The sequence below is a fragment of the Eptatretus burgeri genome, chromosome 3, assembly GCF_056783735.1.
Source record: "Eptatretus burgeri isolate ZD-2024b chromosome 3, Ebu_testis_v1, whole genome shotgun sequence".
NCBI classification, from domain to species: domain Eukaryota; kingdom Metazoa; phylum Chordata; class Myxini; order Myxiniformes; family Myxinidae; genus Eptatretus; species Eptatretus burgeri.
In genome coordinates, this window is record NC_140963.1 from 19,480,737 (window position 1) to 19,502,456 (window position 21,720).

Consider the following 21,720-nt stretch of genomic DNA (forward strand, 5'->3'; position numbering starts at 1 on the left):
CACAGACAAACAGACAAACAAACAAACAAACAAACAAACAGACAAGGGTAAAAATATAACCTCCTTCACCTTCGTTGGCAGAAGTAATAACAAACACGGCAAATCACGAGCATCGACCAAATGTCAGCATATTTCTTAATGTGCATACAATGATTTAGAGGTTTCTAGAATCAACTTAATATCTTACGAGCAGGTACTCCCATCATCCGGGCGGGAGGGCCGCTCTCGGCGGGCAATGTGCTGCGGCACAAATAATCCAAATAAGAAGACCGATGAGAAATCCGAAAAACAAAAATCCAATTTTGTTTTACTTCTTAAAGGGGCTGTTACACTTTGACGTTTTAGCCAGCATATAGCAAGGTAACAAAATGTATGTAAAACGCTGGCGTACGCTGAAGTATTGATGTTTTTTTTTTTATAAGTTTTGGGTGTACAATAACGTGTTGGACGTATGCATAACGTATTAGTAACGTACACAGAACGTTTCAATCACATATAGATAACTTATACCAACGAATGCTGAGCGTGTTGTCGGCGTTCACAACCTATGCCCAACGATAGTCTAACTTATGCATAGTGCGCGGCAGCGTATCGCCGACGATCACGTGGCGAAGGCTATTCATAGGCTGCGGTTCGACGATTCAAATCATAACCGCACGAGACATCGAAGTGTGAAGCCGCTGTCACACCTTGACGTTTTAGCCAGCGTATGCCGACATATGAAAAATTTGCCGAACCAAGCTGGCACACGTCAAATACGTTATGGGTAAGTTTTGTATACGCTAAGAGCACGCTGGCATACGTCGTAGTACGCTGGCAGACATCGTAGTATGCTGGCATACGTCGTCATACGCCGAGTACGTTGAGAAATTTTCAGCATGTTGAAAATTTCTCAACGTACTCAGCGTACGACACACGTTCCGCATACGCTGGCATAAGTTGTAGGCACGTTACGCGATCGTTGACACACGTCGACACATGTTACTTGTACGTTACTCATAAGTCGAAACACATCGACGTAATGGTTAGCGTCAGTGTTCCAGACTCCATGGTTATTTTTTTTTCCTTCGGTATGACTGTGATGTTGACACTTCGATTTCTAGTGCCGTTACGATTTAAATCGTTGAGCGGCAGCCTATTAATTATATTATATTATAACCGCACTAGAAATCGAAGTGTCAACATCACCGTCATACCGAAGAAAAAAAAAACCAAAAAAAAAACCCCAGGGAGTCTGGAACACTGACGCTAACCATTACCTTGACGTGTTTCGACTTGTGAGTAACTTACAAGTAACATGTGTCGACATGTGTCAACGATCGCGTAACGTGCCTACAACACGTTACTCATAGGTTAGAAATAAGTTTTGGGTACGCTAAACATTACCTCGACATGTTTCGATTTATGAGTAACTTACAAGTAACATGTGTCGACGTGTGTCAACGATCGCGTAACGTGCCTACAACTTATGGCCAAGCGTATGCGGAACGTGCGAGTCATACGCTGGCATACATCGAAAAATTTCAAGCATGGAAAATTTGTCTAGCATCTCGGCGTACTACGACGTATGCCAGCGTACTATGAAAAAAAGCCAGAGTACTACGAAGTATGCCAGCGTACTACGGCGTATGCCAGCGTACAAAGAAGTATGCCAGCGTACAAAGAAGTATGCCAGCGTGCTACAACGTATGCCAGCGTACAAAGACGTATGCCAGCGTACTACGACGTATGCCAGCGTACAAAGAAGTATGCCAGCGTGCTACAACGTATGCCAGCGTACAAAGACGTATGCCAGCGTACTACGACGTATGCCAGCGTGCTCTTAACATATACAAACTTACCTATAACGTATTTGACGTGTGCCAGCGTTTTTGCCAAATTTTGCATACGTCAGGCATACGCTGGCTAAATCGTCAAGGTGTGACAGGTCCTTAAAGATTTTGTAGAAAACCGAAGTAGAGACACCCTGTGTATAATCTGACAATTTGGTGTCGATCAGCCCAAGGATCTCGGAGTAGTTAACAGACAGACAGACAAACATACATCCAGACACCGACCACTCTGTTTTATATACTAGAAAGTGGTGAAAAATTATTGAAAAGAAAACTTTGCTCAAAAAGCAACTGTGAATGCATCTTTAATGAAAACGCAATATATAGATTTCAAATATTGAGTCACACAGATAAAGAAACAAGAAACAAACACCCATCAACCTTCCCACACTCTCCCCTCACCACCACTGTGAGAAAAAGAAAAAAAGACAGGGAAGTACTTAATACTGCACGTCACAATCCAACGAGCTACAAAACAACACCATGCAAACTCGAATTGCAATGGTACCTTTGAGCGTGGTGAAGAACTCTCCGCAACATACGATGCAGATGTCTGCATAAGGCAGGCTGCTGGCATTCGTCTTTTGATTCTCAATGTCTTTCACCAACTCTTGCCCAGACACTACATGGCCAAACACAACATGATCCCTGCAGAATACACACGATTGGACAAGAAATAATTTTTCAGAGATGATTTTTAAAAATTAATTTGATTTTTAAAAAATAAAGTACCACAAGTATTCATCAATAAAAGTTAAAATTCCACCTGTGATGAGATCTCCACACGTGTCTCTTCAGCCAAATCTGAAATAGCCGCATTAACCCCATAATGCTATCCTTGTGACCAGTACATGCGAGGAAGTAATGGCAAACTTCAAACCTCTCCATAGTATGGCCAGCCGCGTTTCATCAAGCCGTGGATTACATATAAAGATGAACCAACGGCCCCGTGATTGCTGATCATCATGCCCTGATGTTGTTTATTTTAAGTTGCAAAATTTTTGTTTAAGGCACTGATGGGAGGAGGTTCCTTTTACTGGGGCAAGGTTATGTGCCCTACTTTGTACATTTGTCTGCAGGTGAGGCATGACAAGTCCATAGCCAGTCCACGATAGTTTCAGATCGGGCTGAATGTACAGACATTCATTTATGGTACGGACGTCATGTGAAGGTGTAAAAACCACCATCCTGCAGCCTCCATTATGTGACTGCCCATTCAGCCAGCATGGGTGGTTTGAAACACAAAGACTTTGGAAGGACCACCTCAGAGAGACTACGAGGCATGACGTGCACAAGATGCCATTGTCATACTCACAGGTGACAAATGCTCTGACACCATTGAGTCAGACCAACATGTTTATAATGGGAACATAATTACCTTGCTCTCGCATACAACCACTTACCAGCAAACTACTTTGAATCCAACCAGATCTGAGGAAAGGAAATTGAATGAGTCACTTGCGAAGCTTAAGTCAGCCCGACGTTTTGTCTGACATGGAATATCGTCGTTTGCACAGCGGTGGAAATGAACAGAGGGCAAACAAACTTACCAAAATTTACAAGCACGGTGTCCCATTTCATATAATTGGTTTGTCGGTTAATGCAGCATCCTAGTGTGTCATGGTTTATGACTGACTAACACACACACACACACACACACACACACACACACACACACACACACACACACACACACACACACACACACACACACACACACACACACACACATTTAAAATAACAGTTTTACACCAAGAAGGGAATTCCTAGAGAGAGATATCCCACAAAACAGGTATTTCCAGATGTGGCATTCAAGCAACAATGCAGTAGCATAATGAGGCCAGAGAGGTTAAAGATGAAAAGTGGATTGGAAGGCCAAATAAACTCAGCAAAACAGGTGAGCAACACTTAAAGATAAGTTCCTTAAGATCCAGAAAAAAAACACACCAAGTGCTGAACTTTACTCAAGAACTAGCTGGCAGAGACATTGTGGATTCAAGTGGACTCATTTACTGTCAGAAGGTCTCATCAAAAGTGGTCCGTCACCATGGGCGAGTTGCTGTCAAAAAGACCTTTCTGGGTAAAGGTAACAAAGCCAAAAGACTGAAATATGCCCAAGGACATCAGAGTTGGGATGCTAATCCAGTGGGGAAAGGTGCTCTGGAGTGATGAGTCAAAGTTTGAGTTTTTGGAACAAAGAGGGCCACGGCGTCTGCAGTACGGTTGGTTGGAAGTATCAGGATATGTGTCGACAGCCAACTGTGAAGCCTAATGAAGGCTCTGTTCAAATTCAGGGATGTATTTCTGTTGCTGGCATTGGTGATTTGCTGAGATTGTGAGAATTTAAGGAACAATGAATGCTGACAAGTACAAGCAGATCCTAATCCATCATAGTATCCCATCAGTAGGAGATTGGGACCATACTCTGTGCAGAGCGTTGGTGCTGCTTAAACAGTCTCCTTGGCTATTGGGCACAATCCTGGACGGGTCACCACTCCGACACAGTATACCAGCATGCTGCCACTAATTTTGCCAACCTCGGAAGGATGACGGGCCGAGTTAACCCCACTTGGTTGAACGCAACAGCTGAGCGGGATTTGAACTCAGGACCCTAGGATCCAAAGCTCACCACCCAAACCATTAAGCCAACACCAGGCATCAGGAAGGAGGCTAATTGTTGACAACTTTGTTTCCTAGCAAGATCATGACCCCCAAACACATTGCAAATGTCGTTAAAACATGTTTACAAAGAAAAGCAGTGTCAGGATCTCCACAACTTTATAAATGGCCTTCTCAAAGTCCAAGCCTTAACATCATAGAAGCTGACAGGGATTATTTGGACAGAGAGAAAAACAACAAAAATCCAGAGGAATTATGGGAAGCATTGCAGAATGCATGGAACAAACTCTCTATGGAATTTCTCCAGAAATTGCAGGAAAGCATTCCAAAATGGATATCTGCTATTTTTCATTAAAAACGTTGTCACAAAAAATATTGAAATTTCATGCATTAATATTTTGCAAAATAAAATTCATTTTTGTTTCATGAATAAAATATGATCATTAGAACACTTTATTTATCAAAATATGCCAATGTGACAATAAAAATGTTTATTTTCAAGGTAGCCTAAGATTTTTGCAGTGTGTAACATACACATCCAGTAATGTGTGTGTGTGTGTGTGTGTGTGTGTGTGTGTGTGTGTGTGTGTGTTTTTGTTTGGTTGGTATCTCCATATATTGGTTCCAGAAAGTGGGATGGAGCCGTCCTAGGTCTGTGTGTGTGTGTGTGTGTGTGTGTGTGTGTGTGTGTGTGTGTGTGTGTGTGTGTGTGTGTGTGTGTGTGTGTGTGTGTGTGTGTGTGTGTGTGTGTGTGTGTGTGTGTGTGTGTGTGTGCGCGCGCGCCTGCAAGTTGTTGCTGCCTGGTATCTCCACATGTGGGTGGGTTTCAGGAGATGAAACAGAGACCTGACAGGTCTCAAAGTGTGTGTATGTGTGTGTGTGTCGTTGATTGGTATCAACATATAGGGTTTCAGAATGTGGGACAGAGTCCTCCCAGGGCGGGTTCAAAGTATCCACCTTCATTTCAGTAAGGCGTCACGATTCACAGACCAAGCTGTGAAGTTTTCTGTTTTCAAAGTTTTGTGCCGAGGGCTCTCTTCAGGTTCGTTACTCAGCCCAGGACGGCTTCCAACTGTAGTTTGTTTGTAGTGATAGTCACAGGGATGGTTTATAATATCTCTGAGGTTCTTCGTCATCATTCCCATGAGGTTCTTCGTCATCACTGGTACAACTTTGGCATTCTTCAGCTTCCAGGAACTTTTCACTTCATGCTTGAGGTCTTTGTGTTTGGTCATTTTCTTCATTTCTGCATTGTTGGTCCAAAATCACCGGAATTAGCACGTCAATTAGCAATGCCTTCCTCTCATTTTTTGGACCCAAGTATGATATCTGGTCACAATGCTTTGTTTTCGATGTTCACGCATGATGGGATCATAACGTTGTATGTGAGCGGTGCGTCCATGTTTTCAGTGATTGCTTTTGGTTCATTTTCCCACAAATTTTCTGGAACTGGAATATCAAAGTTTTTTGCAGATGTGCCAGCAGACACTTTACAAACTCTGTTGTGTCGTTGTGTGTCCAGCTGTTCTGAGTTTTTTTTTTGTGTTCGGTCATTAAGCATCACATATCATTCTCTTTGCCAACCCCACCTGCACCCCTCACCTGTCTATTTTTTTCCTCCTCTCCCCCACCCTTTTCTCTCTCACTGTCCCCTCCTCGCTCCCCCTCCTCATAAAATGCAGCACTTTCTTCCCACACCTCTGTCACTCTCTCGCTGTCTCTGCCTGTGTGTGTGACACACACACACACACACACACACACACACACACACACACACACACACACACACACACACACACACACACACACACACACACAGTGAATAGCAACATTTGGTGAGGTGTCGCTCTCCCAACCTCCCCCCTAACTCCCCTTCCCTCATCCTCTCTGCCTCCCCTTCCCCTCTCACCCTGCACCTACCTCTCCTCTTCATCTCTCTCTCCCCTCCCTCTTTCTCCCCACCCCCCCCCCCCAATTTATTGACTCGTCGACAAAACGACGGGTTGCATTTGCTAGTTAACAATAATCTTCGATGTATAACAGAGCAAGTGTTTGTATGTATGTGTGTATGTTCACTCTACACCCATTGGAGAACTGACCTGATGCCACCTGAAATTGTCATCTGAAAAAAAAAAAAATCATATGTCCGCCATTTTGCTGTGATGGTAAGCCGAAGACATCTTCAGAGTATCATATTCACAATCACCATGCCCTCCCTACAAGTTTTCCGTTCAGTGTAAAACAACCTAAGCGAGTGCAATTGGAATTATCCGAGTTATAAAACCACGATGTAGTGTATATGCACATCAGCGGTAAGCATGTTTTTGCTTCATGTACGTAACCTGGGTTATTTTTATTTTTGGGTTTGATTCAGTCTGTGGCCTGTTGCCTATACACCGCCCAAATAAAGGGACGCCTCAGAAGAACATGCTGCACGCTTGGAACAAGATCACCCATAGGGCAGGTACTCTGCTAATAAAATTAACAATAATAATAATAATGATAACATGACATCTCCTCACCCCCATCCCCCCCCCCCCCATGGCTGCTCCCAGATGAAGTGGATGTTTGTCAAAAACAAAAATAGACCAAATCTTGAATTTGATCAAGCGATATTCAATTTCTTTGTCCGTTAAACATTCTTCAGTGAAGTTGACGTAATCTACATTCACCAAGTTAGACAGCAGAGGTTGTTGGTGTTATAAGCATTAAGGATGATAACAGTGTCATTCACATTTAAGGTAATGAGTCTCTGAATATAGAAAGCACTCCATTGGTATTATTAGTCAATGTATAAGCTTCTTCTTCTTCTACTACTGCTACTACTGCTACCACTACTACTACCACTACTCGTTTAACGACCATTTTCACGTATTTGTGGGTTGGGGCTCACCAATTCATTGTATAAGCAAAGATAATAAATAACCTCGAAGAAAAAAGGTTCGTCAAATGGCTATTTTCAATATCCTCGGTAATACATTGTGTTGGAATATATTTTTAAAATAATGTAAATTAATGACTCACTCATCCAAGTGTGGAGCTGGCTTGGTGGTTCTTTTGAAGGGAGAAAGCATAAGAAAGGGCAGAATAAGAGGAGATGAAACAAAAATGCATAATACAAACAAAAATAAAATAACCTTTTCAGCTCCTCATAAAACAAGAAAATATGCATGATAACACCAAATATTTTTGCAAAAGAAAATGTTTCATATCTATCAGATATTTAAAAGGACTTCCTCTTGAATAAAATCGAGGCTCATGGAAGAAGAAAGTGAAAGAGTGCAAAAATACACCATACTGACACAATTGGGTAAGTGGGGCACTTACCCAATTGGCAATATGGTGTATTTTGGTGTAATGGTTGGAGCAACCACTCTGGGTTTGGGAAGTTGGTGGTTCAAACCATGGCTGAATGAATCATACCTACTTAAAAACAAAAAAGTACTGCCTCCTTACTTCATGCTCAGCATTGAAAAAGGTTAGAGCATGGACAAAGGATCTAGGTTTATTCCTAGATTCCTAAGTTCCTAAGTGGGTCATGTTTGCAAACAGATCCATGAAAGGCAAAAAAGCACTGAAATCAAGTTGTTGTGCACCAGAGGAAGTGTTTTCTCTTTCATGTAATAATTGTAATTGAAAGGGAAAGCTGATTGCCATTGGATTAAAAAAACTGGCAAGTGAAGAATGAAAATTCTGAGAAACAGGCACACAAGAAAAGGTCAAAATAAAAAAATAAAAATAAAGACCCAATTTCAGCATCAAGAAAAGACAAGTGAAAATCTGCCTCCACTGCATTCCTCACTATAATTATTGGTAAAAAGGTATGAGTTACTCTTCCCACGACTGCTCTGTTGATCAAAACGCCATTTTTTGAGGAACTAGAACCGGCAGGCAGCCATAAGGATCCTTTAAATCTTGCACACTGTTTATTCCAATATTTATAAATTATTTCAGGAATGATCTGCAGGTAGAGATTTCAGAATTTCGAGGATTTTAGAAGAGAGATTCATGTATAAACTTCTAAGCATCGCAAGAATCTTCGAAATTTACATTTATTGGACTCACAAAGCAATCAGAAGATGTTGATGATACTTGGAGATGAGCTATACTGTATTGACTTGCTTCAAGGCAAGGAAGAGCTCAACAGTAATAGCCAAATCGACCTGCTTGCTGAAGCGAGGCATTAGTGAGAGAGTGCCAGGGTGTGTGCTACTTGATCATATAATAATAGGTATCTGCATTTAAAAAAAAACAACTAAAAAACGAAAGCACAATATTACAAACTGGTTGATTGATTGTTTATAAATCTTAAAGAGGTATAATTTGGTTTTATCAAATATCCTTTTTAAAAGATTATCTCTACATGAATACGTACAATGTGGAATCCAGTTTTCTAGAATAGTGGCGCTGCTTAAACCATAATTATATCACAAGGACCAGACTCAATAAACTTTACCCTATAAATAAGCAGAAGCAGTATCAAAAAAAACATCTTGCTGGGTTAGTTGTAGATGAGGTAATAGAGTAAGGCAACACAGTGAGAGTGGGGCAGTTGAACAAGCAAGGGAATGAAGGGAAAATACGAAAAGAGGAGAAAAGAGTAACCTGCAAGTCAGACGGTTGAGTTGGGTTGGGTTATTGGGGATATAAAGATTATGGGTAAAGATCGGTGATGATATCACATGGTGGCGCATTGCTTGCAGGAAGCCTTGGAAGTAAAACTGTGATGAAACAGTCTCCGGAAGGCAAATTCACAAATGGGAGAAAATAATTAAGCCTGTGTTTTGGGAGTTTAATCAAGAGTGGGTTAATGGAAAATGCATGTGGCCTTCGTCTTTGTGACTTATGATACCTTTGCAAAGAAAACAAAAAAGAAGAAAATAATAAATAAAAAATTTAAAAAGAGCAATCCAAGTCATAGAAAATTATTTAGAAACTTGATCAACTATCATTTCCATCATCATACAAGATTGAAGGGGTTAACAATAATATATATCTTGTCATTGCCTTCCATGTTGTTACCTCCACCAAGGAAAGTGAATAAAGGTTATGTTTTCACCCATCTGTCTATGGACAGGATATCTCAAAAAGTTATTGAGGGATTCGTTTGAAATTTGGTGGACAGGTTGGGTGTGCAATAATAACAAATTAACTAGACTTTGGTGAAGATCCAGATCCAGATCCTGGAATTTTTAAAGCGATTTTTCACCATTGAGAGATAGGGTCAAAAACGATATACAACACAACATCTCAAAAAAGTTGTGGATGTATTCAGACTAAGTGGATAGGTTGGGTGTGTGATAAGGAACAATCGATTCAATTTCATGAAGATCCGGATCTGGAGACGAGAAGTTTTCAATTTTATTTCAGTGATTCTTCACCATTGAGAGATGGGGCCAAAAACAATATGAAGCATGATATTTCAAAACATTGTGGAAGGGTTATGACAAAACTAGGTGGATGAGTTGGGTGGGTGAGAAGATCAAACCAATTAGCTTTTGGTTCAGGTCCGGATGCAGATCCGGGCTATCAGTGGGATACAAAACATAAGCTGTTCACAGACTGCCAGAGTTATGCGCTCCACCAAGTGCCATTCTAACCTCAGTTTTTACTTTTAAAAATCCCTAGCTTCGGAATAGATTCTTAGTAATAGTATAAATTTTGTTCAAATACATCATACATGGGTTGTACTTACATAAAGAACTGTGAGCCGTTGGTATCTTTGCCTCGGTTTGCCATAGATAGCAAAAATGCACGGTCATGCTTCAGCTCAAAAGATTCATCTGTATAAGGGATTGGGTGCAGGATAACAGAAACACCTTAGCTCGTGTGCATAATTAAATAGTTTGGGTGTCACAATGAAATCATGTCAGGCACCGACGATAGCATCTCGTTTTATTATCTCTTGTCTGCAATGAAAATCCCAGAAGGTATTCGTATTATTCGCAGAATGTTTCTCTCCTCGCCAATACACAGATTGTACTCAAACACAAATTACAAAAAGAAATATAATTTTGCAGGTTTGTAGTAAACCTGTCATCCTCAGCCTTGGGAATTACTGTCTCCATATTACCTCAGTCCTGTAGGAGAGAGAATAAAATACAAAATCAAAGTACATTTCTGAATTAAGAGAATACATGTTAGTTAATTATTTTAAGATGATGCTGCAATTATATTCTAGTCTGTAGTGCTTGGCAGCCTTTCTTTACAATTTAAATGAAAATACAAAAGAGAAGAAAGTTACTCATAATAATACCCCATGAAGAGTTTAAAAAAGAAAATAAATTTGTTTGTTCATTCCAGCTATGACTGTGCCCCTTTCCCTTACAAAGAAATTAAAATTAAAGCAAGTCAGGGCGAGTAATTTATGTCGATAGTTTTCAGTTCTACATTCTGTGTGCTCTGTTGCTCTTACCTTTGGTAATGCAAAGAACATCACTCTATAAAAGAATAAGTTGAGAGTGTTCAGATAAAAAGGAACAACTATAATAATGTGGTTCTACACATTGATGTGACTGCAAATAACACAAACCTATAAAAGATTGATAATAAAAGAAAAGCAAAACAAACAAAACAAAACAAACAAACTGGACAAGTTTATAAGCACAAAATGTTGAAATATAGTCTGTTAAAAAGGAACCTTGTAAACATCCAACATTGCAAATAGCAGACAGCAAATCAAGTGAATTTCAAATTGTAATTCAAACTCATTGTTACACTTCATTGAAGATGCATTCAATGGTAGCAGAAAATGTTTTCCTCACTCACTCAGATCAACTCGATTTGAAAATCTTTTCAGTCTTGAAACAAACAGGTTCAAAGACTCATTACTGTACCCAACCAGGCTACAATATTTATGAATGACATTTCATTCTTGGATAGAATTTTGCTTCAAATAGTGGCTTCAATTTTCCAATGTCAAAAGGATTTATAAAGTGAGAGGTGAAAACACAAATCTTTCGTTTAAAATGTGGTCCGGTATTTATGCAAGTTATCTATTTTTAAGGAGAACTGAAAAGCACATTAAGAAGTGAAAAACTGAGAATATTGTATCGAGCAGAAAATTAATTAGACTAGATTGAGGAAGAAAAGAACAGCGGTTTTTTTCCTTTTGTCAAAATGATTATATTAACCATTCTTTGCAACAAAATGATAAACAAGGAGCTGATACTCTAGGTCCCCTACCTTTTGGGTCTGTGTAATATGGAATAGATCTGGAATAGATCTGTGTAATACGAAAGCTAAATCTTGACGATTTTTTTTTTTCAAGTACCGCATGTACAAGCCAACCGAGATGGATGTCATGGCAAAATAATTCAGCCAATCATAATTGTGATCCAATCATGTTGAGATAATGTCATGAGGAATAGATTTCTACAATATGAAAGCTAAAGGTTCAACAGTTTACAGATGGTCGGTCGATCAATCAGTCAGATGGAGCTCAATTCAATATCCTCAGTCTTTGACTGTTGAATGGGCAGGGGACAAAAAAAAATAAATTGCTACGTCCCCTCAGATGTGTGTGAAAACAGTCGATTTTATTTTATTTTCACTGTCTCTTTGTCTCAATCAATCTCTGTCTCTCCCTGTCTCGCTCCCTCTCCCTGTCCCTGTCTCGCTCCCTGTCTCACTCCGTTACCCTGGATGAATTGTTAGCGGAAGAGTAACTACACTCGGTAGATTGCAGCAGGAATCTGGAATTTGACGAATATACCAGCTTACTGTTTTTGAAGGTTCCATGGGATTGTTATGCCCACAAATGTGAGGAGACCGGACAGCTGACAATATTCTCTCCAAAGGATGCCACCGCCACACCCTTCCTCTGAGTTATAGGATATGTTTGTAGATGAATCCAAATGTGTTGGCAATCAAATCCAGCCACACTTAAGAAGAGAGAAAGCTACCTCAGAACTATTCATCCATTCTGAGAATAGAATGAGAATTTAGATACACAACAATCTTCATTTGTCATGGTTAAAAAAAGCATTGCAATCACTGCAACTTGATGCGGGTTTTAACAAAAAGGACAAGCAGTGCAACCTCTGGACAGAGGACAACATTACTAACAAAGAACTGGTGAGTGATCCAGCAGAAAAGCCTCAAGGTTTCGACCTCCTCTGGAAACAGTGGTCTGCACTCAACAGGATCCGCACTCTCCATGCAAGGACATCACATCACCTCAACAAATGAAATTTCAAAGACAGCACAGCATGTGACTGTGGTCATCCAGATCAGACTATTCATCATATTGTGAATGAGTGTCACCTACAGAAATCTGATGAAGGATTTAGAGCAATCCACCGAACAACAGACAGTGCTGTGACTTGGCTGTCCAACTTAGTCAGATCTGTGAGCTGTAGTTTGTCATCCGCAAGATTAGATTAGACTGCAACTTGCACTGCATAGCATATAATTCACCATAGCAGAAGTCTCAGGCTAAGTATCCAAGAATGGGTTTTGAAATCACCTAAGTCCTTCATGTGTCATGCAAGAGAGTACATAAAGACTACTAACCCTGTAAGAGTATACAAATATTGTCAAAAGACAAAGAATGCATATTTCCAATTCCCAAAACATGAGAAAATAACATCATGTTTTCATTTCCTGGAGTTATCCAATCTGAGTCAGCATGGTGAACATTATTATCTTCATTTACTTCACTAGTACTACATTTACTTCATGTATTTGACTTCACTAGTACGTGCCCATAAAAAAAAAATAATATTGATAAATGAATAAGTAAATATTCAAAGCACGAGCAACAAACAACAACCACACAGGCCGTTTTTTCGCTCTCACGTGCCCGTATGTGCGTGGCCCGGAAGTTCGCATATTATTCGCAGTTACGATTATTCGCAATTTAGTTTTAATACCCAATTATTCAATTAGCGCCAACATATTTTACCTTTTCGCAAAGTCGTGGCAAGGAAAAACAAAAAGAGAAGAGAAGAGAGAGAAAAAATTACTTCCTGGTTCAGTGCACACCAGCACTCTGATGTTACCGAAATTTATGCACCGTCTAATATGAAAACGATCATAACTTGGGGCATTGTGTTTATCTGTAAATGCGCACAAGAAATCGAGAAATTATTAGAATACACAAAGTCATCATTATTCGGAAGCCCGTATGTTGTAACCCGTAATGGGGAATGCGGCTGAACTTCCCTTCCCCATCGGCCACGGCCACGCCCACGCAACGTGTCTTGTCATTGGTTTGGTAAATAAATGGCCATAACTTGGGAAGCACTTGTCCGATTAATATCAAACCTTGAAAAGGCACATCCTCAGGTCCCCAGCAATATACCTGGCAAGTTTTAATTAGATCGGACCAGTGGTTGTCGAGAAACAGCGGTCACAGAGACACACACACACACACACACACACACACACACACACACACACACACACACACACACACACACACACACACACACACACACACACACACACACACACACACACACACACACACACACACACACACACACACACACACACAGCTGGAATTATAGATAAATGACAATCAAAGTCAGTGTTTTTTGAAAAATTATATTTTTTGTTCATGAATATAAAAAAAATGTTATCCCTGCAGGGTCGAAGGCGACTAAAGGGTTGGCGTCAGGAAGGGAATCCGGCCATGAAAACATTGCCACAAGAAAGGGAACCATGATTGGAGCCTGCAAAAAGCTAACCCCTGCTCAGGGATAAAGGCTTTCAAATGGTGTGATGATGATGATGAATTATAAAAAAATGTAATATTCTATTAATGGCATAGCGTTGCTTTAAAGAGCTCTTTGAACATTTGGTTTACATTACTCTCATCTACATTCAGTTCGTGTTTCTATCCATGATATTCTTATTTAAAGCAACATACATCAGAGTTAGGATGAGGGTCTGTGTCCATGTGTTCATGTCACCCCAATTGCCTTGTAAGCTGATGCCCATAAGGCCCAGGCTTAGGCAGACCTTGCAAACTAAGAAGGGAAAGACTCACATTCTAAAGAAAATGACATAAGATATTGAAAAGTTGTTGAATTCTAAATTATATTCTCGATTTTACAGAAAGCACATCTGCTTTCTTGATTACTTCGAGCATAATTTAGCGACTTTTTTTTGATCAATTTACCCCCCACCAGCATTAAGATAAACCATTGTCCAATAAACTTTTAAACTCGTCTCCACCTCTAAAACCTGGTGGGGCCTTATTAAATCAGTCTCTGGTGTATACTCCCCTCCATCCCTTCCCTTATTTAAAATGGCACCACAGCTAGCTCTGCACGTGAGAAGGCCAAATGCCTCAATTCTGTGTTCGCTTCAAAATCTTCCATCCCCAACCCCTCACTCTCGGAACCCATTCTTCCCCATCGTGCCAAACTTCTCCTGTACTCTGTGTCTTTTGCACCTGAAAAGGTAGAAAAGGTTATTTAAACCCTCGACTGACTCTGCTACTAGACCGGGCACCATCAACTCACATGTCCAAAAAACATGGTCTGCTGGTCTCTCACATCCTCTCTATGCCCTTTTCACCCTGTCATTTGCACTAGATCATCTTCCATCTCCTTGGAAATCTGCCAACACCACTGCACTACACCAAAAAGGAGCAAAAACTGATCCCCTCAACTACAGACCTATCAGCTTTTTTCCAATCATCAGAAAGGTCATGCAATCAATCATCAAAGTTGATATGAAACCCTTCCTTTTCTCCAACAACCTCATCTCAGATCACCTATTCGGTTTCAATAGGTCACTCTACCTTGGACATGCTGATTCTACTCACCCAACAATAGATGGAGGCCCTCAATATCAGACATGAGTTCAGGGCTGTCTCTGGACATATCTCGTGCTTTTGACACAGTCTGGCATCCTATGTTGCTCTCCAAATTGTCTGCCTATGGCATCAAAGGCCAGTTCCACATATGGCTTACTGACTTCCTCTACTCTCATAGCCAATGTGTGGCACTCACCAAAATCCTTTCATCTCCTTTACCTGTCAAGGCTGGAGTGCCTCAAGGCAGTGTTCTGGGCCCAGTCCTATTCCTGATCTTCATCAATGATCTCTATGACTCTCTGGAAAAATCCTCTTTATCTATTTGTTGATGACTCCACCCTCGACCATGACATCCGGCCTCATCCTTCAGACAGGGGGCCGCATCCTCTTCCCTCTCTTCAGACCTTGAAAAAGTCACAATATGGTCAAAGACTTGAATATGTCTTTCAATCCTGAATGTTGGCCTCCAAAGCCAGCCACCTCCGTCATAGATCTACTCCATCATACAAAGTCCTTCCTTGGGACACCTGAACTACTATCCACTTTGAAGGCCTGCATCCGCAGCTTGATGGATAACTGCTCTCCCCCTCAGGGCTGGCTCCCCTGCCTCGCATCTTGTTCAGCTTGACGCCATGGAAACCAAGGCCTTCAAGATAATTAGAATATCCGATGCTGAAGCCGAGTCGATGGGCTTATCACTTCATCACAGATAGGTCAGTGCTCTCTCTGTCTTGCACCATCTGCTCTTTCCACACTATGTCCCCCACCCCCACCCCACCACCACCCTCCCGAGGTTTCTGCAGGGCTCGCACGGTCCAACAACAACCCTTTTCTGGTGAAACTACCTAAATCCAGGATCACTGCTCACCTCCACTCATTTGTTCTTCTTTTTTTCCCACCTGTGGAATTAACTTCCACATCCTCTTCAATCTCATTCTTCCCTGCAGGTCTTCAAGACAGCTTTTTACCACCACCTCACATCATCCCCAATCCAAAACCATAATCTTTTCTACCCTCATTAACTCCACCAAAGTCCTCCAAATTTTCCACTTTTTCCTCCTTGGAGTTTCCTTCTCCATGAATGTGTGTTTTGCATCCTGTTTTCGTCTGTTATGTCCTGATCCATTCAGTGTACAAACTCTTCCATGAGCCTTGACTTTGTACACAAAAAAGGCTTTTCTGTGTTTCACCTCTTCACTTCATTCTTTGCTGTGCTGTTAATGTCCATTTTGTCTGTTTATTTTTACTTCTGTTTTTATTTTTCTCTCATCTTTACGCTATTGGCAGCAATTTATATTTTTCAATATTCTGATGTTGATATATGTATGGACGCAAGATTTCAACTTTTGATGCAAGTTCGCATGAACGCATCGTAGATCTACTCAATTTGATTGCGAGGAGTTCGATTATAATTTTGAGAGAAATAATTCTACATACCAATCCATTCATTCCCAATATTATATTACACAAAAGATCAGTTCATGGTAAATACTTTTTTATGCCTCCCTAGCTGAAGGTGAATGCGCTGCTGGATATGCCTCCGCCCATGTTATTTGTCACCCCACTATTTATTACATTTGATTAAAACTAATGGTCACCACGAAAAATTAATTGTCATATGGGAGAGAGATCATGAAAGAGAAAAGAGATAAGTTGAAGAAAGAAAACACCACATGCTTCCAACTCAATGTTATAGTCTGAAAAAAATATTTTCAGTGGTGGCATGACCTTTGGCCCATTGAACCCAAAATGAAGTCAGCTCATTGTTTTATTATTGTACAAGTTTGTGCCATGTTTGATTTAAATACCTTCAGTGGTTCACAAGTTGTTGGGGTAACAAAGAAATGATAAACAGACGGACAGACAACTTGATCTTTGTAAATTAAATTTTCATTCAACACGCTCTCGCCGGTTTGTCACTACGTCCTCTCCATGCTTCCGTCCCAAAAGCTTCCGATCCTGAGCCTCAGTCTCTGGGTGTTGGATTCCTCACTGGTTAGCTACCCTTCCATCTTCTCTTCTCTTCGGCATTCCTCTTGGTCTCCTTCCTTCCGGCATCCATCTCTTCACCTTTCTGGCTATCCAATCCTCCGCCATCCTCCACACATGGCCAGCCCAAGTCAGACACTGCTCTTCGGCCAGCTCAGTTAACTTCTTCTGTCCAGTTTTTATCCTCACTTCCTCATTGGTTACTCTCTGCATCCAGGGAATCCCAAGTACGGTATTCATCTCAGGCATCTACTATCAAAACCAGTCTCCTTTTCTTCTCCTTTGTCCAAGTCCAACTCTCCAAACCATACAGCACCATCGAGATTGCTGATGCATTTGTTACCTTCACCTTCATTGCAACCCAATGAAATGTTTTTGTATTTTTTTTATTGGAAGACATTTTTCTTTTCACTTCTGCATTTTAATATCACACCTTCAAAGAAGCATGGGTGTTAGTCTTAGGTAGGTTAAAATGCTGCATTAACAGCACTCCTTTGTGATACCTATTATTTTGTCTTTCAAAATAACAATCGATAGAAAGCATGAGTACATTCACTAACTATATAATGGAACTTCATAGATTGACATTGCAGCATAAATTGCTGTGCAATGCATCAACACTTCGAGAAGTAGTTTTTTTTTCGTATCTACATGCACAGCACACACAGAGTGGCCATTCAAATATTCAGCTTGAAGAAGGTGATGTGAATGATGGATTGCTCTCTGTCGAATGAAGTTTGTTGCTGTCAACACATGTGCTTGAACAGCAATTTGTCAAAACAGGTGAGCAGGATATTATTGGCATATTACCATGTTACTAACCCTTTAAGTACTCGTCAACGGACATGTAGGCATTTTTTGAAACAGAAACTGGTTTGCGGGAGGAGCAAAATAATGCACAATATAAACTAGAATAGCACTTGGGAGAGCGCGTACCTCCTCCAGGTTGAACAGTTTCCATTTTGTATCTCACAGATAGGCCGGATCTGCATCCGGACCTGAATCAAAATCTAATCACCGACCCAACTCATCCACCAAGTTTTGTCATAATCCATCAATAACTGTTTGAGATATCATGCTAAGGATCGTTTTTGGCCATATCTCTCAATGGTGAAGACTTGATTTTAAAAAAAAGAATTAAAGAATTCTCGTGTCCGGATCTTCATCAAAATAAAATCAATTCGTTCTTGTTACACACCCAACCTGTCCACCAAGTTTCATCCAAATCCATCCATAACTTTTTGAGATATCCTGCCCACAGACAGACGGACAGTGGTAAAAACGTAACCTCCGTTCACCTTCGGTGGTGGAGGTAAACATGTAGGAAAAAAAAGTGTGGCCCTTGAATTATTTTGAACCACCTCGCTGGATGTCGATCATTCATCCTCAGCAATCATGTGGATATATTGCATAAAAATGTACATACATGTACAATGCACTGGCTGATATAAAGCCTCTGCAAAATCATGGGTAACGCTACGTTGCAGCTGTTCATGTTGTTTATTGCATCTCAAAGTAAGACTGTAGAGAGGAGCATATGCTGTTTGACTTCTCAATCGATGCCTGGCTACTCATTGAGGAAAAGCTTCAAGAGATGATCAGTCAACAAAAGTGAGTAAGCAAGGAATGTGAGGGGATCTGATGGGGATGCTTACGCTGAAGGTAATGAAGGATATTGACAAAAGAAGGGCAGAATAATTTTTCAGCAGAATAGACGACAGACAAGGGGGCACACTTTAAGAGCAGATAAGAGGAAAGTTAAGATGGTAGTAAGGCAGGGGTCTTGGATAGTGGTAAATGCATGGAAAAGGTCTTCCTGCAAGGGTAGTGCCGATAAACTAAATGGATCGTTTTAAAACTGTGTTGGATAGGTATCTAGAAATAGTCGGGATGGGTAGTACCAAGATGTTGGTGTGATTGTGCAGGCTTCATGGGCCTAATAGCCTCCTCCTGCATTTAAGTTTTTGGTGTTTCCTTATTTTAGCACCAGTGAAGAAAAGAAAGTGTAAACTAGAACAAGATTGTGCATTTTTGAATCAGTCTATGTTGCACAGACTTGAAAACAAGGGAGTGCACAGAAAAAAAATGTGTGATGTGTAGTGGACGTAAAATCCGTGTCACTAAGGTACGGACATGTTGAAGTATCCCTGTGCCGATAATCTGATATTATCCATCCGATTTCATCTTGATAAAAGGGATTGCCTGGGAAACAAAAGCAAGTGAAGAGGAGTGCCAAGTTGACGAAGATAACACAGGAAATGAAAAAAAGCTGGAGACCTGTAATGGAATGGAGATGTCCAAATCTGGAGAATGCAAGAACCATGACCTATTCAATTGGTGCACCATTCACAGAATCACAGTTTTCTTTTGGATAAACCATCGTCTAATGGTCAGTTATCGAGTTTTAATGGGCATCCACAAACCGAGATGAGGTCCAGCCATAGATAGGCATGATGAAAAACTCCTGGAAAGAGGTCATATTTTGCAAAAACATTGCTGGCCTTGCCATTCAAATTACAATGGCAACGGTTAACCTTTCTGCAGTTTTACTCCATTGACACCTTCATGATATACCAGATTAATGTACTATTTTTCACTGACATAACTTTGGTGCTGAATACAATGACATGGGTTTGATGTCTATGCATCGCTTCTCAATTTGCTTTTCAGTTTTCCTTTAACATAAAACTTGAACAAAACAAAAAAAAAACACAAAGAGAAAACATATTCACAGAATGAATGCATTATTTGAGTTTAAAAAACAACACCAACAACAACAACACGATTTTAAATTTAAAGAAAACAAAATAAGCATAATCTTACCTGCAAAAAAGCCACCGTAAATCGATTCACCGCCTTTGCCATTCCCTGAAATAAGAAAAGGGTTTCTCAGACATGAAGAAAGTAGGTTGAAACCTTTCCAGAGGAATCTGAGTTGGCCTGCATTGTGTTCCCATCTGAGTGCATAGCTTTTAATCCTTGAATCCCACTATTGTATTCAATATACTATACTACAATGACTTGTCGAGTACCTACTAGCATCCATGGATGTCATGTACAAATACAACTAGAGCAAAGTCGATGACGCGCCATCCCAAATCCCCACGCTTCCCACCTCAAGCAATGTTGAAAGATGGCAAAAAGTTCCACCAGGAATGACCCAACATCAAATTTTGAGTTTAAATTTTATCTCCCATGTTGAACCATGTGATCCTGAGTCCCCACCCACTTGGCATGAACCTGGGATCGAATCCAAAAAAATTGGTACATATTTTATGCACCCCCCAATGTTGATTGCATTTACAAGGTTTCGTTAAAAGTGTTTTAAAATGTTCCCATAATGGTATTTTTTGCTGTATACATAGTCGAGGCTCATGGAAGAGCTAGTACAGTGAACAGATCAGGACGCAAAACACATGCATGGGGTGCACAAAATGGATACAGAAGGAAACTCCAAGGAGGAACACTGGGAAATTGGAAGCCAGTCTAGAAGGAAGGGCAGTATTCCATCAAGCTAAGGATGAAGGCCTTGGAGGCAGATAAGAGTTATTGCGTGGGGATAATGGTATTTGTAATGTAGTTGTATTGCTTGTACAAGATCCACCATGAGCCTGGTGTCACTGTGTACGAGTCATCACGAAAGTTATGCTACCCTGCTTGTAACTCGAAGTAAAAGGTCAAAATTAATGCAAATTTGCATGCGTACCTCCTCATTAATTACCAAAAAGTCTGGAAATGAGCAAATTTCTTCAACTACTTGCTTTGGTTAAGGAAGCAAAACAATGGCATTCAGTACCAATACAAGGACATAATGATGAAAGAAAGAATTTGTGAATGTGACATCCAAACTGTTTTTATATTTCATAGTAATGCAGAATAATATAAATGCAAACTCACGACACACCCACCCCAATTATTTTGTGTGAAAAAAGAGCTTCGTGGAATACATTTTGCAATTGCTGAAGAGGTGAAGAGAACACACAAGTTCAGTGTGTCAATGGAAATTCAGAAGGCAAGTTTGTATGCTAGGATGAAAGAATTGGTGGGCCACAAGACAAAGTCAGAGCCAGTGATTTTCTGCAATCATCGAAAACGGCCAGAATTCATGGAATCAGTGACTTGAAACAGAAAAACAAATCTGACACGGGGGGAATTACACGGCAATTCACAAGAGAGCGAGCAGAGCCAATGCTGTGTTCAGGTCAATCGCAGCCACTCTGGGCGAGCGTTGCTTCGCTGCAAATCTAGATTGCTGCTTCAAAATACAGCACTAAAAAACATTCCATCTAATAAGATATGGAGAACCCAGACAAAGTGAAACAAGAAAAAAAAAAGCAATTAGAAATTGCAGCCCCTGCCAGGACTTGATTTGTGTGCTGTTTGTGTAGTTTTGTGTGGCATTTGTGTACTGGTGTGTTACATAATAAATAAGAGACATAACTAGAACTGCCACTTTATAACTGCTGGCAGTGATGACCGGCTACCAAGACGTCCCGCTTTGATGCAACCCCG

The 21,720-nt window shown here is 40.5% G+C and overlaps 1 protein-coding gene across 8 annotated transcripts in view; it reads right to left on the reverse strand.

The window, feature by feature from the left end:
* LOC147029495 (uncharacterized) overlaps positions 1-21,720 on the reverse strand; it is a 174,708-nt gene that overhangs the window by 126,956 nt on the left and 26,032 nt on the right. For 3 of the 8 annotated variants that reach the window (XM_085871951.1, XM_085871949.1, XM_085871950.1), the window contains 4 exons: positions 20,032-20,076; positions 10,147-10,234; positions 7,476-7,505; positions 2,341-2,480 (listed from right to left, as the gene is read on the reverse strand). In XM_085871951.1, the coding sequence (XP_085728077.1) occupies positions 2,341-2,480; positions 7,476-7,505; positions 10,147-10,234; positions 20,032-20,076 (303 nt within the window). Of the gene's footprint in view, positions 1-2,340; positions 2,481-3,235; positions 3,264-3,382; positions 3,429-7,475; positions 7,506-10,146; positions 15,987-20,031; positions 20,077-21,720 lie in introns of those variants that run through there. The other 5 variants (XM_085871954.1, XM_085871952.1, XM_085871953.1 and 2 more) reach the window with 5 other exon arrangements.